General features: G+C 54.0%; 3 protein-coding genes across 5 annotated transcripts in view; 2 read left to right on the top strand and 1 right to left on the bottom strand.

Moving 5' to 3' along the window:
* DENND1C (DENN domain containing 1C) overlaps positions 1–8,457 on the top strand; it is a 9,972-nt gene extending 1,515 nt beyond the window's left edge. Inside the window, exons 2-23 of the mRNA XM_023518046.1 lie at positions 324–388; positions 470–513; positions 653–702; positions 1,543–1,662; positions 1,748–1,817; positions 1,957–2,037; positions 2,125–2,190; positions 2,285–2,338; positions 2,453–2,563; positions 3,402–3,502; positions 3,588–3,633; positions 3,728–3,829; positions 3,901–4,026; positions 5,089–5,193; positions 5,862–5,952; positions 6,043–6,083; positions 6,264–6,335; positions 6,964–7,008; positions 7,085–7,186; positions 7,367–7,431; positions 7,589–7,781; positions 7,884–8,457. Coding sequence (XP_023373814.1) covers positions 324–388; positions 470–513; positions 653–702; positions 1,543–1,662; positions 1,748–1,817; positions 1,957–2,037; positions 2,125–2,190; positions 2,285–2,338; positions 2,453–2,563; positions 3,402–3,502; positions 3,588–3,633; positions 3,728–3,829; positions 3,901–4,026; positions 5,089–5,193; positions 5,862–5,952; positions 6,043–6,083; positions 6,264–6,335; positions 6,964–7,008; positions 7,085–7,186; positions 7,367–7,431; positions 7,589–7,781; positions 7,884–8,399 — 2,266 coding nt within the window. The 3' untranslated portion in view covers positions 8,400–8,457. The remainder of the gene's footprint in view (positions 1–323; positions 389–469; positions 514–652; positions 703–1,542; positions 1,663–1,747; positions 1,818–1,956; positions 2,038–2,124; positions 2,191–2,284; positions 2,339–2,452; positions 2,564–3,401; positions 3,503–3,587; positions 3,634–3,727; positions 3,830–3,900; positions 4,027–5,088; positions 5,194–5,861; positions 5,953–6,042; positions 6,084–6,263; positions 6,336–6,963; positions 7,009–7,084; positions 7,187–7,366; positions 7,432–7,588; positions 7,782–7,883) is intronic.
* Positions 8,458–8,617: 160 nt separating this feature from the next.
* On the bottom strand, positions 8,618–11,394 carry CRB3 (crumbs 3, cell polarity complex component). The gene is made up of 5 exons (XM_003798060.3): positions 11,295–11,394; positions 10,876–11,053; positions 10,101–10,165; positions 9,424–9,567; positions 8,618–9,090 (listed from the first exon to the last, which is right to left on the bottom strand). The coding sequence occupies exons 2-5, from the start codon at positions 10,958–10,960 to the stop codon at positions 9,019–9,021; spliced, it is 366 nt and encodes a 121-aa protein (XP_003798108.1). The 5' UTR covers positions 10,961–11,053; positions 11,295–11,394; the 3' UTR covers positions 8,618–9,018.
* Positions 11,395–13,432: 2,038 nt separating this feature from the next.
* Positions 13,433–19,543, top strand: part of SLC25A23 (solute carrier family 25 member 23) — a 12,963-nt gene continuing 6,852 nt past the window's right edge. For all 3 annotated transcript variants that reach the window (XM_023518044.1, XM_003797994.3, XM_023518045.1), the window contains exons 1-8: positions 13,433–13,755; positions 14,783–14,909; positions 15,505–15,592; positions 16,025–16,136; positions 17,124–17,282; positions 17,367–17,519; positions 17,686–17,793; positions 18,694–18,861. In XM_023518044.1, the coding sequence (XP_023373812.1) occupies positions 13,600–13,755; positions 14,783–14,909; positions 15,505–15,592; positions 16,025–16,136; positions 17,124–17,282; positions 17,367–17,519; positions 17,686–17,793; positions 18,694–18,861 (1,071 nt within the window). In that variant the 5' untranslated portion in view covers positions 13,433–13,599. The remainder of the gene's footprint in view (positions 13,756–14,782; positions 14,910–15,504; positions 15,593–16,024; positions 16,137–17,123; positions 17,283–17,366; positions 17,520–17,685; positions 17,794–18,693; positions 18,862–19,543) is intronic.

Below are 19,543 nucleotides of genomic sequence, written 5' to 3'. Positions count from 1 at the left end.
AGACATCTTTTCAGGAAGGCACTAGTCACAATTACACACACACACACACATACACACACCCCTACCTGTATGCCCATAGAAGTCTGCACTCAGCCACACACAGTCACACACTACACACTCTTGCTCTGTCCCAAACTTGGTGCATGCACAATCAATACCACTGCACACACAGGCTCATGCAAGCCTCATACATGCACTCACCACTAAAAGCTCCCAGGGTCATGCACATGCCAGCACACAATTATGTGCAGAGAGGCAGACACAGCCACACACCTGCATGGAGGCAAGTCTCTGGACCCACGAAGCCCTTTCACATTCCACAGAGGGGGTCCCCCGACCATGTTTGATTGGTTCTTCGAAGTGGCCTGCCCTGCCTCCCTGCAAGAGGGTGAGTTGGGTGCATGTGGATAGTGGGGTTATGGAGGGTGGGACTTTGGCCCAGAACTCAGAGGCCTGTACTCCCCTACAGATCCCCCCATCCTGCGGCAATTCCCTCCAGACTTCAGGGACCAGGTATTCAGGATGGTTCCTTGCTCCCCCGGGGACAGGGCCAGTCCCCCAGGGGGAGGGTACTCTGTGACTTGGACCTGGAGCCCAGGGGTAGGGGCTAAACCTGAGTGGCCAAGAAGTCTGTGCTTCTCTCTATCTCCAGGAAACTATGCAGATGGTACCCAAATTCTGCTTCCCTTTTGATGTGGAAAGGTATGGAGGAAAGGATACAGGGACCCCAGGGACCTCTTAGAGACCCCAAGGATTCAGGACCCAAAGACTCAGATATCTGGAGACCCATACTCCAGGCACTCTGAGGTTCAGGGACTCAGACATTCAGTAAACCTGACAACTAGAAACCTATATACATAGGATGCAGAGACCAAGAAATTTAGGGACCCAGGGACTCAGGGACCTAGAGATCCAGGGACTAAGGGATCCAGGAACTCCAGGAATTCAAGGCTCTGGCACCTTAGGGATGCAGGGAACCTGAGATTGAGGGACTAAGGGACCCCAGGGCTCAAAGAATTCAGGGCTCTGACACCTAAGGACTCAGGGATCCAGATACCCAGGGACATAGTAACAAGGGACTTAAGCTCAGTGCCCATAGCTCAGTGAGTAGGGTGCCAGCCACATACACTGAGGCTGGCAGGTTCAAGCCCAGCCCAAGCCTGCTAAACAACAATGACAACTGCAACCAAAAAAGAGCTGGCCATTGTGGCGGGCACTCATATTTCCAGCTACTCGGGAGGCCGAGGCAAGAGAATCACTTGAGCCCAAGAGTTTGAGGTTGCTGTGAGCTGTGACACCACGGCACTGTACTGAGGGCAACAGAGTGAGACTCTGTCTCAAGGAAAAAAAAAATACAGGGACTTGGAATCGCAAAGCACCCAAAAAACTATAGAGACCCATACCCAGGGACTCAGGCATGCAGGGATCCTGACAACTAAGAACTTATACACCCAGGGTCCCAGGAGAACTGTTGGGAAGAGTGAGGGTTGGTCAGGGAGTTGAGATGCCCAGATCTCTCTGAGAGCCTTTCTCCCCTTCCAGGGAGCTCCCCAGCCCTGCTGTCCAGCACTTCACCTTTGCTCTCACGAACCTGGCAGGCAACCGCAGATTTGGTTTCTGCCGCCTGCGTGCTGGTGCCCACAGCTGTCTCTGTATCCTCAGGTGTGTCATATGGGGGTTTAGGGTGGGGTGTGGGAAGGGACTAGGCCTAGGACCACTGCATGAAACCTGTCTCCCTTCTCCACAGCCACCTGCCTTGGTTTGAGGTGTTCTACAAGCTACTGAATATAGTGGGAGACCTCCTAGCCCAAGACCAGGTGGGATCAGCTCCCCCAAACTCCTGTGGGAGTCTAATCCCCCACCCCACCAAGCCCCCAGTCCTTCTCAGAACTCCTTTGCCCCTCCCAGGCCACCCAGCCTGAGTCGTGGCCCTCAGAATCCCCAACCTCCACCCAGGTCTCTGAGGCTGAGGAACTTCTTCTACATCTGCTGCAGCAGCGCCCACCCTGGTCCCAGGCGTCAGTGGATCTGGGGCTGGTGAGTAACATCCCAACTCTGGACCCTAGGTGGGTGAGAAGGCTGCGCCTTAGCCCTGAGGACCACACAGCTATGTCTCTCCCTCAGGGCAGCGGAGTGATGATCTCCAGCTCTCACGGAGTCCCACCCCCTGATCCTGGGAATAGCAGGCTGGTGAGCAGGGCTTGGAGGCCTCCCAACGCTGGAAGGTCGGGTATCCAGGTGCCAGCTCCATAACTGATTGATCCCCCGCCAACGCTCCCTCCAGCTTTCCTGCTTCGTGGCCCCCGATTCCGAACGCTTGCCATCCATCCCTGAGAATGTGAGTAGGAACGGGGGAGGGGAAACTCTGGGGACAGGAACAGGTCCGGCGACCCAGAGGAGGATGCCAAATTTTGGAGACCATCCACGTCTAGCTCTCCTCTCTGTTCCTCAGAGGAATCTAACGGAGCTGGTGGTGGCTGTGACAGACGAGAACATCGTGGGGCTGTTCGCGGCGCTCCTGGCAGAGAGAAGAATCTTGCTCACCTCCAGCAAGCTCAGCACCGTGAGGCGGGGCCTCAGGGGACGTGGGGCAGATCCTGGGCCCACTCCAGGGGCGGGATCCGAGGGCAAAGTCCTGGTCCTGCCCCTTTAATGATCAGGGCGTAATGAAAACTGGCTCCGCCCCCTACACGCCAGAACAGTCCAGGCTCCGCCCCTCTGGAGAACGAAACCAGGGAGCCCTAAATTCTAGCTCCGCTCCTGGGGGAAAGGACAGGTGGAAGCTGAGTGCTAGTTTCACCCCCAGGGATGAGGTTAGAGTAATACATTTTAGCTTCATCTCTTTGAGGCGGAGTTAGTGAGTGGTGGCTACACCATCAGGGGTAGAACCAAAGGGTTGCATTTTAACTCCACCTCTTTGGGGTGAGGTTACTTGAAGGCGTTACAGGTACACCCCCCTAAGGGCGGGGCCAAAGGGAAGCATTTTAGCTCCACCTCATTGGGTTGGGGTTAGTGAGTTGGGGCTCCACCCTGGAGGCGGCCTGGGCGAACTAAATGGTAGCTACGCCTCCTTCAGGGTGGGATAAGTGGAGGTCCCCACTTGCTGTCCCGCTATGGGGTGGGATCCATATTAGTCCTGCCCCTTAGACGGAGGAATTAGGACGGGCTGAGTCCTGGCTCCACCCTCTCAAATCACGCTGTACTCAGCCGAATTCTTGGTCTCCATACGCTTCCTAAAGAGGTCCCAGTTTTCGCCGTTTACCCAGAAATGGGTGGGGAAGGGGGAAACAGAACCTTAGGGACGTGAGAAATTTAGCTGGGAGAGACACCGTCTCAGCGTGGGTCCTTGAAACTGGAAGTCCGGGCCCTGACTCCATGACCCTCCTCCCATGCGTCTCCAGCTGACCTCGTGCGTCCACGCGTCCTGCGCCCTCCTGCACCCCATGCGCTGGGAGCACGTGCTGATCCCCACGCTGCCCCCACACCTGCTGGACTACTGCTGGTGAGGAAGGGGTCTGGGGAAGAACAGGTCCCAGGGGCAAGGCCTGGGGGCGGTGCCCGCATCACCCCACCCCTTTGGTCCACAGCGCGCCCATGCCTTACCTCATTGGAGTGCACGCAAGTCTCGCCGAGGTGAGCGCTACCCACAGAGACGGCGGAGATAGGAGGGGTCCCCTTCCCCTGCCAGGACCCTCCAACTGAGTGACTGTCTCACCGTACTCCACAGAGAGTCCGAGAAAAAGCCCTGGAGGACGTCGTTATGATGAACGTGGACTCCAATACCTTGGAGACGCCTTTCGACGACGTGCAGGCGCTGCCCCCAGATGTGGTCAGTGTCGCCTCCTCCCACCCTCCTGCTCCCTACACCCGCCACTCAGCGCCACTCCCTTTGTTCTCTAGGTGTCCCTGCTGAAACTTCGGCTTAGGAAGGTCGCCCTGGCCCCCGGGGAAGGGGTATCCCGTCTCTTCCTCAAAGCTCAGGCTCTGCTCTTCGGAGGGTACAGAGACGCGCTCGTCTACGTCCCGGTGAGCAGCAGGGACGCTGAGAGAGAGAGGTTTCATATGTCCTTGAAGAAATCACTAATAACGATACATAACTTTAATGAAGTGCTTACTTTGTGCCTCTGTTTGCTCATCTGTAAAATAAGATCACCACAGGCCCACCTAAAAGGGTTTGGGACAGTGAATCGGCATATTGCCAGCACTTAGAAATCTGCTGGCATGTAGTAAGCACTTCATAACGCTAGGTTTTATTGTTACTGATATCTCGTGGAATGCTCACAACAGTGCTATGATGATACAGATACTATAATAGTCCTGTTTTACATATGAGGAAAACAAGGTTTGGTTTCCACACTGGGTAAATGTTGAAGCTAGGACCTTGACCTTCTCACCCCAAAACTCTCTTCTCTGTTTTTCACAACCATTCTTTAAATCTTTGGGGCGGGGCGGGGGGGGGGGAGGGCAGGATCATCTTAGTAGCTGATGTTCTTTTTTTGTTTGTTTTAAGAGACAAAGTCTCACTTTGTTACCTTTGGTGGAGTGCTATGGCATCGCAGCTCACAGCAACCTCAAACTCTTGGGCTCAAGTGATTCTCTTGCCTCAACCTCCCAAGTTGGGAGGGACTACAGGCATCCACCACAACACCCGGCTATTTTTAGAGCCGAGGTCTCACTCTGGCTGGTCTCAAGCCTGTGAGCTCAGGCAATACACCAGCCTTGGCCTCCCAAGAGTGCTGGGATTACATGTGTGAGCCACCACACTCACTTTGCAACTTTGTTGACTCTGCCTTTGCAACACACCCCAAATCTACAAATATCCTGCCACCAAGCACCACAGTTTGTTTTCCCTACAGCAGCCAGAGGTCACTTGTGAACACCTAAGTCACGTCCTTCCTATGCCCCCCCAGAGTTCTCACCTCCCTCAGAGGAAAAGCCCAAGTCCTCCTCACAGCCCACCAGGTCCTGCACATGGGCCGGACACACAACAGGTGCATAGATCAAGCTGCATAGATAAATGGTAGAATGAGGAGGATGGCTGGGGACAGGATAGATGCCAGGAGCTCAGGGAATGGGTCTTTTTTCCAGGGCCAACCAGTGACCTTCAGTGAAGAGGCCTTCTTGGCCCAGAAGCCTGGGGCACGCCTGCAGGCCTTCCATCAAAGGGCTGTGCACCTGCAGCTGTTCAAGCAGGTGTGCCAGAACCCTGAGGGAGGAACCAGGGCTGGAGGGGGACTGCTGGGTCCCTGAGGGAAAGTCCAGAGCAGCCACTGGAAAATCCAGTGGCAGGATTTCCCCACTCCAGGGTCCCCAGGTGGGGGAGGCAGGACTGCACTCCTGGGTTCCTAAGGACGGGAGCCCCTGACTTCTGGGTTCCTAAGAGGGATTAGAGTGGGACCAAATTCACAGGTTCCCTAAGCAGGGATCTTCATGGGTCTGGGTGGGAGTTCACACTGCTGGATTCCAGAGGAGGCAGGTCCTGACACAGGCACCCTTTGGGGAGGACAGGGAAACAGGTTAGGATTCTTGTGTCCTCAGGACATGGGGGGAGGGGTGATAAACTCAAGCTGGACTTCTAGGCTCCTGGGAGAAAGTAGGCTGGACTCAAGGTCCTGAATATGGGATCGACCTACTTCAGGCTAAGAGGGGGTGGGTCAGTCTGGAGGTTAGGATTTAGTCCCTGGGGAAAGGGGGGGCTGGAAAGATGGGGAAGAGGGTTGGCCCCTGATTCCTAAGGTGGTAAGCTTCAGATCCCTAGGTCCTCAGAGTGGCTCCTGGAGATGCTGGGGGTGGCTTTTCCACCTAGACACCAGGCAGACTGCTGAGTCCTCGTGTTTAGATGAGTCTTATTCTCACTCTAGTTCATCGAAGGCCGACTGGAGAAGCTGAACACAGGGGAGGGCTTCTCAGATCAATTTGAGCAGGAGATCACTTGCTGTGGGGCATCTTCAGGTGAGCCCAGCCCTGGAATCCCTGCCCCACCAGCATCTCCAGCCTATGCTTGCCTTGAATGACACTCCACTGTCTCATGGTTCACCACAGGCACCATTCGCTCCTATCAGCTCTGGGCAGACAACATAAAGGTAACACCAGCAAACACACAACAGTTGACAGATAAGCTCATGATCACGCTAACCTACAGAAATGATGAGTGTTTGAAAAAGGGAAAGGAGCTTGTTCAGCACCACACAGCCCAAGATGGGGAGGTAGGGTCTTGTCCCCAAGTGCCCAAGCTTCTCCTTTGCCATCTGCTTCTCCCCTAGAAAGGTGGTGGTGCCCTCCTGCATTCAGTCAAGGCCAAGACCCAACCAGCCGTCAGGAACATATGCCGTTCGGTGAGGCTGAAGTGGACAGGCCACTCCTGATGGGGTGGCAAGGGGAGGGAATAGAGGATGTTTCAATCTTTTATTGGGGATGGGACATTTAAAGTGCAAAAGTGTTTATCAGAACTGGACCAGCATTTAACTGTTAACAATTCTTCCCACTTTTATTTTCCATTTAGCATACTCATTTTTGTCAGAATCATTTCCTGCTTATTTAAAATTGAAAATCAAGATTTATTAATGAACATTTTTTATCCTCAGATACAATTCCAGCTCTGCCCTTGTTTTGGTGTTTTCCTCCCAAGCCCACAAGTTTCCTGGGGCCACCTTTTGCAACTTAAAATTGTTCATTTAATTATATTCTTCAGGACTTTTGAAACACTACACCTTTTTGCTATGTTGTTTTGCTAGTACCCATTTCATGTGGGGGTTATTTCCTCCAGGTATACTCCTTTTGTATTAATCAAAGGGGCCAAAATTGTATTAACCCCTCAAGTGGTACATAGGGAATTGTGAACATATTTGTGAGACACAGATAGATAGCTGTTCTGGGAAGTGCTGCCCTAGGGGACAAAGGGCTGAGTCCTCAAACACTCAGGGTCCAACCACAGATCTGATTCTTCCCTTGGCTCCCTTGTAGGCCAAGAATGGCTTGAAGGGTGTGCAGAACCTGATGATGTCCAAGGTAAGGTCAATGAATGGCCAATACCATCAGTGGCAGAGGGGCAGAGGGGCTCCTAGCTCACACATCCTCTTCCTAGGATGAGGACTCTAGCCTCCAGAGGGGGGGCTCCCTGAGGCTCCTCACCAGCCACTCAGATCGCTTGCAGCAGCGTCGACCCATCATTCAGCACTTTGGACACGTGAGAGCACCCCTCCCCCATGTACACCTAGAATTATTACTCCAACCAGATATCTCACACCCCCTTCACCTCCGCAAATATTTGCACCTGCTTCAAACTCCCTCTCCTTCAGAAAGCCCCAGCCCCCTGATTCTGCAGCTGAGGTCCTACCCCTCCCCCACAAAAATCTGTCCTTTACAGAACCGGCCCCTTCGCCCCAGCAGGAGATTCCAACTGGAAGGACCTTCTGAGCCCCCAGGGGAGGGGTAAGGCTCAAAGTAGGATACCACTGGGCAGAAGTGGGAGCCCAGAACAGATGGGGAGGAAGGTCCCCAAACTCTTTAGAGCAGCCTGATCAGAACTGGGGGGTGTCAGCAAATGTCTGAGGCCATCTGTCCTCACACATAGGACACCCCCTCTCAGTCCTGAAGGTGACCAGGGCCTGTGGGCAGCGGAAGCTCTGGACAGCAGCTTCTTGAGTTCTGGAGAAGAACTGGATTTGTTGAGCGAGATTTTAGACAGTTTAAGTATAGAAGCCAAGAACACAGGAAGCCTGAGACCAAGCCAGAGTCTAGACTGCTGTCACAGAGGGGACCTGGATAGCTGCCTCAGCCTGGTGAGAACACTCCAACCCCAGTCTTCCCAGAACTGCCCGTCCAAATTGCCAGCCCTACCCTATCTAAAGACCAGCAACTTGCTATCCCTCTATCCCACCTAGCCCTCAACCCTGCCTGTGGACTTGCTGTCCCTACAACATGCCACTGGCGCCTCAAAGAACCCCAATCCCCAGCAGCCCTCAGAGGCCAACCAAGAAGTCATCTCCTCGTCCCCATCTTCGGCAGCCTCTGCAGAGCCCGCCCATCTCATGGAACCTCTAACCCTTCATCTCTCCTCTCCTCACAAGACAGCTGAAGATTCTAGAGCCCAGGAGAGCTGCTGCTCCTGGCTCCCCACAGCTCCCACCCAGCCCAACCCTCTAGAAAGCCCCCAAATTCTGGCCCCCACAAAGCCCAACTTTGACATTGGCTGGAAGCCCCAGCCCTTGGACCCCAGTTCTCCCAAGAACCCCAGAGCCCAGCCTTCCAGATTCCTGCTAGCAGAGCCTGCTCACCTTCAACAACTCGAGGAGCAGGGAGCCCCCAACCATCCTGCTCCACCAACGAGCAACTGGCAAGAACCCCAGGCCAGAAGCCGGCCCAGAGTCGCAGATCTTAAGAAGTGCTTTGAGGGTTAAAGATCAGGGGTCCAGAGAAGACCCCCGTCCCTCAATAAAGCCACAAAAGCCCAAAGCAGTTTTTGCTGGTGAGTTTGTCTGAGGCCTTTTCTCCGCTCAGAAACCCACCCTACCCACCTCCCTCTTTCCAGGGGCAGCTTCTCACTTTCTAGAGTGCATTTGTTTCCTCTATCTAGGCCAGGGGTCCTCAAACTTTTTAAACAGGGGGCCAGTTCACTGTCCCTCAGACCATTGGAGGGCCAGACTGCGGGCCCTGGGACGAGTCGGCTGCTAAGCAAGACAGGCATCAGTGGCAAAAACAGCCAGTGAGCCGGATAAATGTCCTAGGCAGGCCGCATGTGGCCCGCAGGCCATAGTTTGAGGACGACTGACTAGGCTAATGTCCCCGCCAGCTCAAAAAAAGCTTTTATTATATCTCACTACCAATTTCATATAAATATATAAAAAGTGAGCACCCCCATTCCTCTTTGCCCTCAGGAGCAAAGTCTTTGAATTAAAGCACCTTCTTCCCTTCTAGTCTTAAGCACTGGATGGGTCTGATTGCCCAGAGAAGGCTCTGCCTTCATTCCCCCAAGGTCACACAGCAAAGAAGTAGGGGAATGGATGGAGAGGAGGGGACCTAGATGGGCAGGCAGCCCCGAACCTTTTCCTTGGAGTCCTGGGGGACCTGGGCCTCAGCTGCGTGGGAGAACTGAAAGAAAGGAGAGGAGGTTGTCGGGCCTGCGCACCAGGCATAGCAAAGATGGCTCAGCAAGCAGGGAGCAGGTCCCCAGCCTTGGCACCCCCAGCTGCAGGCAGAGTCAAGCAGAGGCAGCATGCTGCACCAAGCCTGCCAGGCAGGTGCCCCGCGCCCCTTGCCCCTCCCCCCCCAAGTCCTTCTGAGCTGTCTTGGCAGCTGCTGTGTGCGAACCAACACCCGGCAGTCCTGGGCAGCAGTGGCAGCTGCAGTGGGCCCCACTGTTCAGATGAGCCGTTCCTCTGGCGGCAACTTGAGGTTGGGTGGTGGTGGCACACGGGCACCCACCTGCTCCTCGCTGCTGGGCCGGTAGGTGCCCTCAGTTTGCCGCTTCTCACAAACTTTCCGCAACAACAGTGCCAGTCCCACAGCCAGGAGCAGGGCAGCCAGGATGGAAAAGACCACAGTGATAGCAGTGATGGCTTCCTGAGACTGTGAGGGGACACACAGTGTGACTCACCTGAGCCCAGGGATCCTGTCTACCCTCACCTGTGTGGCATCCTCCCCCACACATGCACATACACCTGACACTTTTGGTGATCTGGTCTGGGGTTCCCAGCTACTCATCTACCTTTTCTAGGGCTCTGAGTGTCTCCCACCTGCCTGGTCTGGGATCTCCCTATGCCAAGTACCTGCCACATCCGAAACCCCAACTCCCACCACATCTACTAAGTCTGGGCTCTTAGCTCACCTGCTGCCTGAGAGGCACACTGGACTCCTGACAACTGCCATGTATAACATTCCTGTCTACAGCCCCAGGGAACTCCTAGTCTCCCTCATCTGGGACTTTTCATCTCCCCATTTACCTTGCTTATGATCTTTTCTCTTCCACTTTGAGGCCCTCCAATGCCACCCTGACCTGCTACCTCTGGAAGGGTGGGTGTCCCCAGCCCTCTCTACTTGCTACATGTAGGGGCCCTAAGTAACATCCCTGCAGCGCTCCTCCCACATATACCCTAACTTACCAGGGCCGGGCCAGCATCTGTAACAGTGCTACTGCCATTGGCAGAAGTAGGTGGGGCTGTTGAGGCTGGAAAGAGAGACTAAATCAATCCCCAGCTGGCTTTTCCATCTCAGTCCAGCCACACTTTCCCAGGCATTCCCCCAAATCCACCAGCAGGGCCCACTTAAACCGCTGCCCTGCTGAGTCTTTCATCAGCACAGAGACTGGGGGGTGGGTGGGGGACAGCAGAGCCTAGCAAGGAGTAATTAACCTGCAGTTGTTTGAGGAATTAGGGACTATTATAGTTGGTGGTATCTGGAAGCCCAACCCTTCCCCCTCACCTGAAAGGCCCAGGAGCCCTGAAGGACCTGGGCTGGTGGTGCTTCTTTGCCTGGAGTGTCTGACTCACACCTCCCCCAGGCTCCTGGATATAGGTTGGCCAGCCCCTCCTCTGGACTCCCAGACCACCCAAAACACCTCAACCATACTTGGGTGTACTAGCCTCTCTCCCACCCCCTGAGTTGTTCTGTGGATCAGAACAACCCAGCTCACCATTTCACTACCCCTCAGGAACTCAAGAGTTCTCCTATAGACAAACTTCCACCGTCCAAGGAAGGAGCCAGAAAGCCTAAATCCCCAGCCTAACCGTGTAGACCTCTCCCCAAGATATTCCCTGCCCACTCCGCAATTCTCAAGCCCACTCTGCGCCCCCAGGTACCCAGGGCTTTTAAGCTCCGCCCCCAGCTGAGACCCAGGAATCTGGACCCCTCACCCCAGCTCTCCCGCTCGGTACCTACTTTGTCCCCAGGCTCGACCCCAGCGGGCCGGCAGCAAAGGCAGGCCCAGCGCCAGGAGCAATCCCAGGCCGGTGGGGTTCGCCATGGTCTGGGTGACGGGTTGGTAGCTCCAGGGATGGGGTTTCTCGTGCGCGCCTCTCCTACCGCATCTTGGGCCGAGGACACCTGAGATGGGCACCTAGGGGCGGGAGAAAGAGAGAGGGTCCGAGTGTAGGGGCTCGGGGGCTGGACCTAGACGCAGGTCCACAGGAAAGGCAACCCGCCCCAGGGCACCCCGGAGTCCCGCCCCGCCCCCGCCACCAGAGGTCAGCGATTAAAGATTAACTCCGAGGCGCGCATTCCTAGGCTGGGGAAAGGAAGGAAACCGGGTGAAGGGGGCCAGGACGTGGCAGACCAAGCCGTGCTTCCTGCCTCCTTACCTGGCCCAGACGTCTTATACTTCGCTCAGGTTCCTGGTTCCGATCCCTCGCTCGAACTCTGTCAGTGCGTCGGTGGCTCGGTCCGATCTCACCAGCTCTGCCCGCTCACGTGACCCGGAAAGTTTAGTCACTCACCTGGGAGGAGAGCGCATTTCCGGCTTGTGCACCTGAGCCTAGATGAGAGGGCGGCGCCAAATGGGGGCGTGACCGTGCCCGGGGCGCACCTGTAATGGGAAGCCAATCCTATAGAGAAGAGGTGTAAGGAAAGAGGCAGAAGGGCCCAGATGTTAGAAGGACCTCACACCTGTATTGCGGGAATATCTATAGGAGCTCACAGGTGTGGAAACACACGGGGCATGTGGCCACTCCTACCTGGGGCAGACTCGAATGGGGAGCTGCCACCTCCTGTGTGGTAAACACCTGTATATGGGACAAACCCGTATAGAAGACACCTGCACAGATGTCCACGTGTAAGAACACTTACGGGATGTAACTGTATTGAACCACATTGTATGAAGTATAGCTGAATAGAAGCACACTTGTGTGGAAAACATCTGTATAGAAAACACCTGCAAAATAAAATCTGAGACACCGTCATGTGGAATAGAACTGTTTGGGCAAGGCATCCGCATGGCTTGTCTGTGAAATGTACGACACTTGTATAGGGGAATCATCATGTGAAACTGTATTGTAAAATCTGTATGAAACACACCTGCATGGTACCTAGTTCTATGGAAACAGCCAGATGAGTATGTAGGTAACTGGAATACACCTAGTGGGAGGGAAACTGTATAATACACTCATGGGTGGAGGAACACCTGTTGAGAAGGAGGTAAAAGAAACCGCCTTGTATAAGAAACACCTGTATAGAATGAGCTCAAGTGAGGGAAAGACCTGAGAACATCTGCCTGAGGCACATGCAAATGGAAGTACATCTGTGGGAAGAACCAGCAGGACAAAGGCACATGTATACAGAGGCCCACCTATCCAGGATGTTGGGGCATCTCCGTGGGAAAACATCTGTATCCCTCATATTGTGGGACGTCTGCAAGGAGTATCTGTGAATAGAAACATCTGCTAGGAGACCCTTTATACCAGATTCATTTACTGGCACATATCTGTTTGAACACACCAGTCTGGGAGGACTGGCGAGGATGGGTTATTCTTCTGTTTCCTTAGCTGTACAGGGCTTTGGCTAGGACAACGCGAAAGGTGAGTAAAAGGCCTGGCATGTGCAACACACTGAATCAAAGTTAGTTATTGCTATTACTATTCGTGTCAAGTTGTCTGCGTGCCCTTCCCCCTAATGGTAAGCCGAGAAACAGCGCCCGAAACTAGTGGGAGGGGCATTCAGCAGGTGCAGTGAGTGGCACAGGCCGGTCCTCAACCCCAGTTACGTCCGGAACACTGAGACCCCCACCAAGCCGGTTTAGAAAGAATAGCCGGCCCGGCGTCTGATTCCGGGCACGGCCCCTTTAAGAATGCCTGGCGGTTGGTGGGACGTTAGGGGCCTACAGCACGCGGTGGTCAGCAGGGAGGCTCCGCTCCTTTGGGGCTGGAGAGGTGGAGCCAGCGGGCGCAGTTTTGAAAGCTCTGGCAATTGGAAGCTGACTTTGCAGGCGCGCCGCGCGTTGATCTTCCGTTTCCCAGTTTGAGTGAGACTGAGAAAGGAGGCGTGCGGGCAGGATGAAGGGCTGACGGTGGTTGGGGGTGAACACTGCATCTTGATCTTCTGTTTCTATGACCGTGTGGGGAATGTGACATGGGCGGGCGGGTGGACAGATGGAGCGCTAGATGGCGCACATCTGAGGAAAGCGAGAACTTTAGATCCTGATTAGTAGGGGAGGGAAGTCAGATGGAAAGAGATTACGAAACAATCCTTAACATCTTCCTACTTCACTCCCTTAGGAAAAGGGGCAAAGACTAGCTGAGGCACGCAGAGGCAAAACTCTGAAACCAGAAATGAGACGATTGAGCTCCCTAGCCCCTCTTCCCAAAAAGAGTTCTGATATTGTCTCGTCTGTGCAATGCCAGAGAATCCCAGACATCCCTTCCCGGGCCCCCAGCTCCGCCTTCGGCCCCTCCCCCCAGTGCTCGGCGAGGGAGGAGAAGTGAGTTCTGGCGCGGGCGGTGACGGCTAGCAGTCACCACCCCTAGCAAGCCCCAGAACCCAGCCAGCAGCGCGGAGGCTGCGGAGCCGGTGGCCGCGGAGCTGCCTCTGTGGGGCTCCGGGGGGGAGGGGGAGCCGCAAAGCCCCCGCTGAGGCCATCGCTGCCGGGCCTCCCCTCCCCCCCGGGCCTTCGCCATGCGGGGGGGCCCAGGAGACGCTGAGCGGCGACAGCGCTGGGGTCAGCTCTTCGAGGAGCTGGACAGTAATAAGGATGGCCGCGTGGACGTGCACGAGTTGCGCCGGGGACTGGCCAAGCTGGGCGGGGGCGACCCAGACCGCTGCGCCCAACAGGTACACCCACCGGGACCCTCTCCTAGAGAGCCACGCTGGGGCCCCGGTTCCTGCTTACCCGAGCCCCTGAGTGGGCCTGCTGGATCCGCCGGGGACTACCTGTGGCTGGACTCCAGGATCTGTGTCCATGTTTCCTTCCCACCCGTGTCTGGCCTAACAGGATAGCTCGACAGGGCCACCGAGGCCCCAAGCCTGCATTTCGGCAGCCAACACTGAATATGGGGGTAGGGGATGTCTGCCTGGGAATAGAGCGGGGTGCCTCCTGCCCACTGCTTGGGACACGCCCTCCTCTCTGGACAATGCACAGCCCAAAAAGTGCCCTGTTCCCACCTCAAAGAGACATACTCTCCACCCTCCGCTGTGCACCCACTACACTGGCAGCCAGCCGCCCGAGCCCCTGTGTTTATAGTCTCTGCCTTGCCCTTTCCAGGGCCTGGTTCATTGCCCCAGGCTGCCCCAGCCAAGGGACCTAAACCCATATTAGGCCACCCTCAGCTGGGGATGTACCTGTCAAAGAAAGAACTCCCCTACCCACCCACCTTGCAAGTGTTCAGCGTCCTGTAGCCTCAAATACCCCTAAACCATCTCCACCTCCTCCAGAGCAACTGCCCACTTCCCAGATCGGATCCCCAAGGCCCCCATTAGGTCCCCTCGCTGTTCAGTTTGAATCTCTCCTGCACCACATTGCTTAGGGATATGGGAGCTCCGGAGATACCATGTGAACATAGGTATTTTTAAGAGACAGCTAGGAGGACAGGCTTTAGAGACCAGAACTCAAGGTTACCACTTCCCAGTTCTGTGACCTTGAGTTGGTTAGTTGACTTCACCCAAAAAGTCTCAGATGGCTCATAAGGAAAACTGGACAATACATACCCCCCTCACATACTTACCATAGCCTTGGGCCTCTTGCAGTGAGCTGATTGGGGGGAAGGATTTCGTCTTCCTGCTTCCTGAAAGTGCTGAGGGGATGCTGGCTTCTAAGGCATAGGACTCCTGGAGCTCCCTCTGTCCCCTTCCCCATTGCCAGGGCATCTCTCATGAGGATGACACTGACCCAGGTGGCGGGCTCAACTTGGAAGAGTTCTCCCAATATCTGCAGGAGCGAGAACAACGCCTGCTGCTTATGTTTCATAGCCTTGACCGGAACCAGGATGGTAAGTCTGGCGTCTTTAGGGGTAGGGAGATGGGGGAGGGGCCTGGAAACATCAGTGGGGTTAGAACTGGCAGGATGGGAGGAAGGGGGAGGGCTGCTTCTCCCCAATGACTCACAGGCTATTTTGAGAGTGTTCCTCACCCCCAGCTAGGTGGTTCAAGGCCCAGCCAACCCAGCCCACCTCATTTTCCTTTCTGGGGCAGAACCCCTATTATTGCCTTTAGTTTTTTTCTCAGGATTCCTCCGCTGTTTTTCCGGAATCTCTATATAGGGACAAAGACTGCTCCCCATAGCATCTTCTGGGTTTCACATATTGCCTCTCAAGCCCCTGCGACATAAAGACCCCTGTAGTTACCCCTGGATTCGTTTCATTCATTCATGAATCAGAGGATCCCCTCCCAAGATTGCCCAATTCTATCTTTCTGATTTAAGTGGCTCAGGGGTTCCCTATAACCCTACCACAAACTTTGCCTTGGGTTTCTGAATCACCTGGCCTTAGTAGACCATCTCTATCCCAAGCTGCCCTGATCTTTGGTCCTGGAGTCCCCTGTGGTCCCTACATATAAACCCTTCCCCATCTTGGGCTCTCTCACCAGGTCATATTGACATCTCAGAGATCCAGCAGAGTTTCCAAGCTTTGGGCATTTACATCTCTCTGGAGCAGGCAGAGAAAATTCTGCACAGGTAAGTCTGGAATACCTGGGGTCTGGAATCCCAGGTAATTCAGGACGCTGTGACCCATCAGCCACCTTGAAAACTTCTGGGCCCCAATCCCAAGGAGAATAGAGCTCAGAAGTTGGGGCTTTGAAGTCAAGTAGACCTGGAGCTCAGATGCCCCACTTCCCTGAGCCTCATTTCTCCCCTTTGTAGAATGAAGATAGTAATACCACCTTCCTGATAGGGTTAGTGTGAGGAATCAACATGCGGCAACAATGAAATGTGATTACCCCCATAAGGTCCCCACACTGTTCAGTTTGGATCTCTCCTGCAGACATGCAACAAGCCCCATGTACAGAAGCTCACTCTCTCCCCAAGGATACAAACCCTAGCAGAATCTGCCCCCAGGCCCAGGCACTGACCCTGTCCCATTCCTATTCTCCTTTATCCCATCCCCAGCATGGACCGTGACGGCACAATGACCATCGACTGGCAGGAATGGCGAGACCATTTCCTGTTGCATTCACTGGAAAACGTGGAGGATGTGCTCTATTTCTGGAAGCATTCCACGGTGAGATGGGGGTGGCTTTCCCAGCCAGGAGTTTGTGCCCTCTTAACTGGGAGGAGAGGCTTTGCTCCTGTCTTCCTGGGGCTTGGAAGGGCTGAGCCAAAACTCTAATAAAAGAAGAAAGAACTGTCAGCAGCCAGGGGACAAGACCTTTTCTTCCTCCACTTAGGGTCAGGGGAATTCAAGACATCTCTGCTATTTGATTGGAGCCCAGCCCTTCGGACTTACTTTGGGGCCTCTGGGGGCAGCTTGTAGGGGCTGGGGATGCAGAGAAGAAAGAGTTCACCAGATGGGGCACCAGGCCTCCCAGCTCAACTCACACTGCACCCCTTCTGGTGGGTTCTCTCTGCCTAAATAAAAGATCCTGCTGCTGAACAGAAAAGTTGGAAAGCTACTGTCTTTGGAGGATCCCACGGGATCCACTGGACCTGGGGGAAGGGGTTGCTCTAGTTCCCAAGTGGGATCCACAAGTGATGTGTCTGATAGGAGTGATGGCATCTGGAGAGGATCCATCTATGAGATTATATGTGGCCCTGAAGGAATCTTCTGGAATTCTTACATAGAAGACCCTTGACTAGGATCCTTCAGTAGAAGCTGATTAGCTCCGGAGAGATCTTTAAGTGGCAGTTACCTGAGTTGGATCCTTTGGTGGGATTTGATGGATCCTTGGTAGGATTTGGTGGGTCCTTGGCAGGATTTGGTGGATCATTTGGTGGGATTTAATGGATAATTTGGTGGGATTTGGTGGTTCCTTTGGTGGGATTTGTTACAGGTCTCCAAGAAGGATGTGAGAACATTACAGGGAGACTGCTAGATTGGATCCAAGAGGAATCTGATAGGGTACAAGAGGGGTCTCCTGGGCTCTCCAAGCAAGAGTCATTGGCAGACCCTCTGGGGGTCCTGAAGTTCATGGAGGAGACTCTCATTTAGGACTGAGTCACATCTCCTTGTTCCCGCCTGGCATGACATTCCTACCTCCTGTACCCTCAGGTTCTGGATATTGGTGAATGCCTGACTGTGCCAGATGAATTCTCAAAGCAGGAGAAACTGACAGGCATGTGGTGGAGGCAACTGGTGGCTGGTGCAGTGGCAGGAGCTGTATCGCGGACAGGCACAGCCCCTCTGGACCGCCTGAAGGTCTTCATGCAGGTGAGGGGCCCTGGAGAGACACACCCCTCTTCCAGTCCTGGGACCCTGGAGGGGACCTCTAAGTCACCTTATCTCCCCATTCAGGTTCATGCTTCCAAGACCAACCGGCTGAATGTCCTGGGGGGCCTTCAGAGCATGATCCAAGAAGGGGGTATTCGCTCCCTATGGCGTGGTAATGGTATTAATGTACTCAAGATAGCACCTGAGTCAGCTATCAAGTTCATGGCCTATGAACAGGTGAGAGCAGATACAGAGGCATGTGGTTGGCCAGGGATAGCCTGGGCTAAATACGAAGAAGACTTACGGGTTCAACACAGTCCAGTTCTGTGGAAGCCAGAAGAGTGGAGTACAAGGAAGGCTCAATCCCTATTGTCCTATCCATCCCTGTGTCTCCTACCCTCAGATCAAGCGGGCTATCCTGGGGCATCAGGAGACACTGCATGTGCAGGAACGCTTTGTGGCTGGCTCCCTGGCTGGTGCCACAGCCCAAACCATCATTTACCCAATGGAGGTAAGACTAAGGGACCCTGGCAGAGGGCCCACTGCAGGGTGGGGAGCCCGCAATGGCCATTTCATGCTGCATTTCATAATATGCACTGGGATTGTACCATACCCTCTCTCTGGTTCAAACTGGAGCTCATTAGAGCAGGACAGCAGTGTTAGTTGTCACTGTTGGCATGGTCATTATGGGAGCCAGCTGTTTATGAGTATGTCACTTCTGAGGATAGGATGCTTGTTGCCAAGGGTATCATTTCTAGGTGTCTAGCTGTTTTTAGAGAAATTATTTCAGGTTTCAGGTTATACAGTGTATCATTAGGATTCTGAAAGTGACAGAAAATTTGAATCATATAAATGAAGCCTAGAGATGAGCAGTTCAGGCGTGGAGTGGTAGTTTCGTGGGCTTCCTTCTGTTTATCTTCTTGTTCTAACACCTCATGGATCAACAAAACTGCTTGTGCTCTGCTCATCACATCCCACATTCTAGCCAAGCAGGAAGAAGCAACAAGGGGGGAAATACCTCCCTGCCTCTAAGGATGCTTTCTGAACCTCACACATACCTCTTTCTTCTCCTGCTTCACAGTCTAGGACTTAGTGACAAAGCCACACACTTAAGTAATCTAGGAAATGCAGTCTTTATTTCTAGTGGCGGTGTGATTGCTGAAAGTTACAGTTTCTGTTATTAAGGAAAAAGGCAACAAGATAATGGGTCACAGTTAGTATTGTATGCCACATGCCACTAGGTATAGAGATTTGGAATTAGCATAAAATTCTAGGTAAGTTTTTGTTGTTTTTGTTAATTCAGTTATTCTCAAGGCATCTGCTTCCAGGAGTAGCCATTTCTAGGTGACTTCATTCCTGGATGTAGTGATTTCGGGGGCAGATTTTCTGGGGATAACCAGGTCCTCTCCAGGTGCTGAAGACACGGCTGACCCTGCGCCGGACAGGCCAGTACAAGGGACTGCTGGACTGCGCCAGACGGATCCTGGAGCGAGAAGGGCCACGTGCCTTCTACCGCGGCTACCTACCCAATGTACTAGGCATCATTCCCTATGCGGGCATCGACCTGGCTGTCTATGAGGTCTGTGGGGAGCCCACCCCACCTTCCCTTCTCCCCTCTGGTATTTTCCCACAGGATACCCCTTCCCCTGGGGCTGCCTCAGTTGACCTTTTGTAGCTAGGAAAAGACAGTCATGGCATGAGGAACACCTGGGGCTTTGGACTCCTGGGAAATCCCTCTGAGGATTATACTCTTCTACCCCTCTACTTCGTGCAATGAGAACCTTTGATTTGCAATTCACCCTTCCCAGATCATCTGAAAGTTAGGGACCCCTCTAGCTCACAGAACCATGAGAGCAGGCAAGGATAAGCCTCAAAGATGTACAGCTTCCCCAAAGCATTTATCTGACCCAACCTCTGTCTCCACGCCAGTGTCTTCTTCAGGGCCTACCTATTTGAGTACCCCTCAGCCCACAGCTAGTATCTTGGGACCTTTATCGACAAAGGCAGGAGCAGGGAGTTTTGCTGTTTTGCTAACCAGGGCCTTCATCTGTTGCTTTTCCCTTCTCCTCCTGGGATCATCAGACCCACCCCTGCGGCACAGCCCATAATGTCCCCAGTAGCTCCCTCAAAAATCTTTGTATCTGGCTCGGCGCCTATAGCTCAGCCGGCTAAGGCGCCAGCCACGTACACCTAAGGTGGTGGGTTCGAATCCCCAGCCCGGACCCGCCAAACAACAATGACGGCTGCAACCAAAAAATAGC

This window comes from Otolemur garnettii, unplaced genomic scaffold (genome assembly GCF_000181295.1).
Source record: "Otolemur garnettii isolate 467f Iridium unplaced genomic scaffold, OtoGar3 scaffold00127, whole genome shotgun sequence".
Taxonomy (NCBI): Eukaryota; Metazoa; Chordata; class Mammalia; order Primates; family Galagidae; genus Otolemur; species Otolemur garnettii.
The sequence above is the reverse complement of the archived record's forward strand: the minus strand, read 5'-3'. Positions and strand labels throughout refer to the sequence as shown.

Excerpts from the sequence above, each read along its gene's own strand:
- CRB3 (XM_003798060.3), bottom strand. The coding sequence starts at position 10,960 with ATGGCGAACCCCACCGGCCTGGGATTGCTCCTGGCGCTGGGCCTGCCT. Across the intron at positions 9,568-10,100 it reads CAGATGCTGGCCCGGCCCTG|TCTCAGGAAGCCATCACTGC; the intron begins GTAAGTTAGGGT and ends GTCCCCTCACAG. Across the intron at positions 9,091-9,423 it reads GGCCCAGCAGCGAGGAGCAG|TTCTCCCACGCAGCTGAGGC; the intron begins GTGGGTGCCCGT and ends CCTTTCTTTCAG.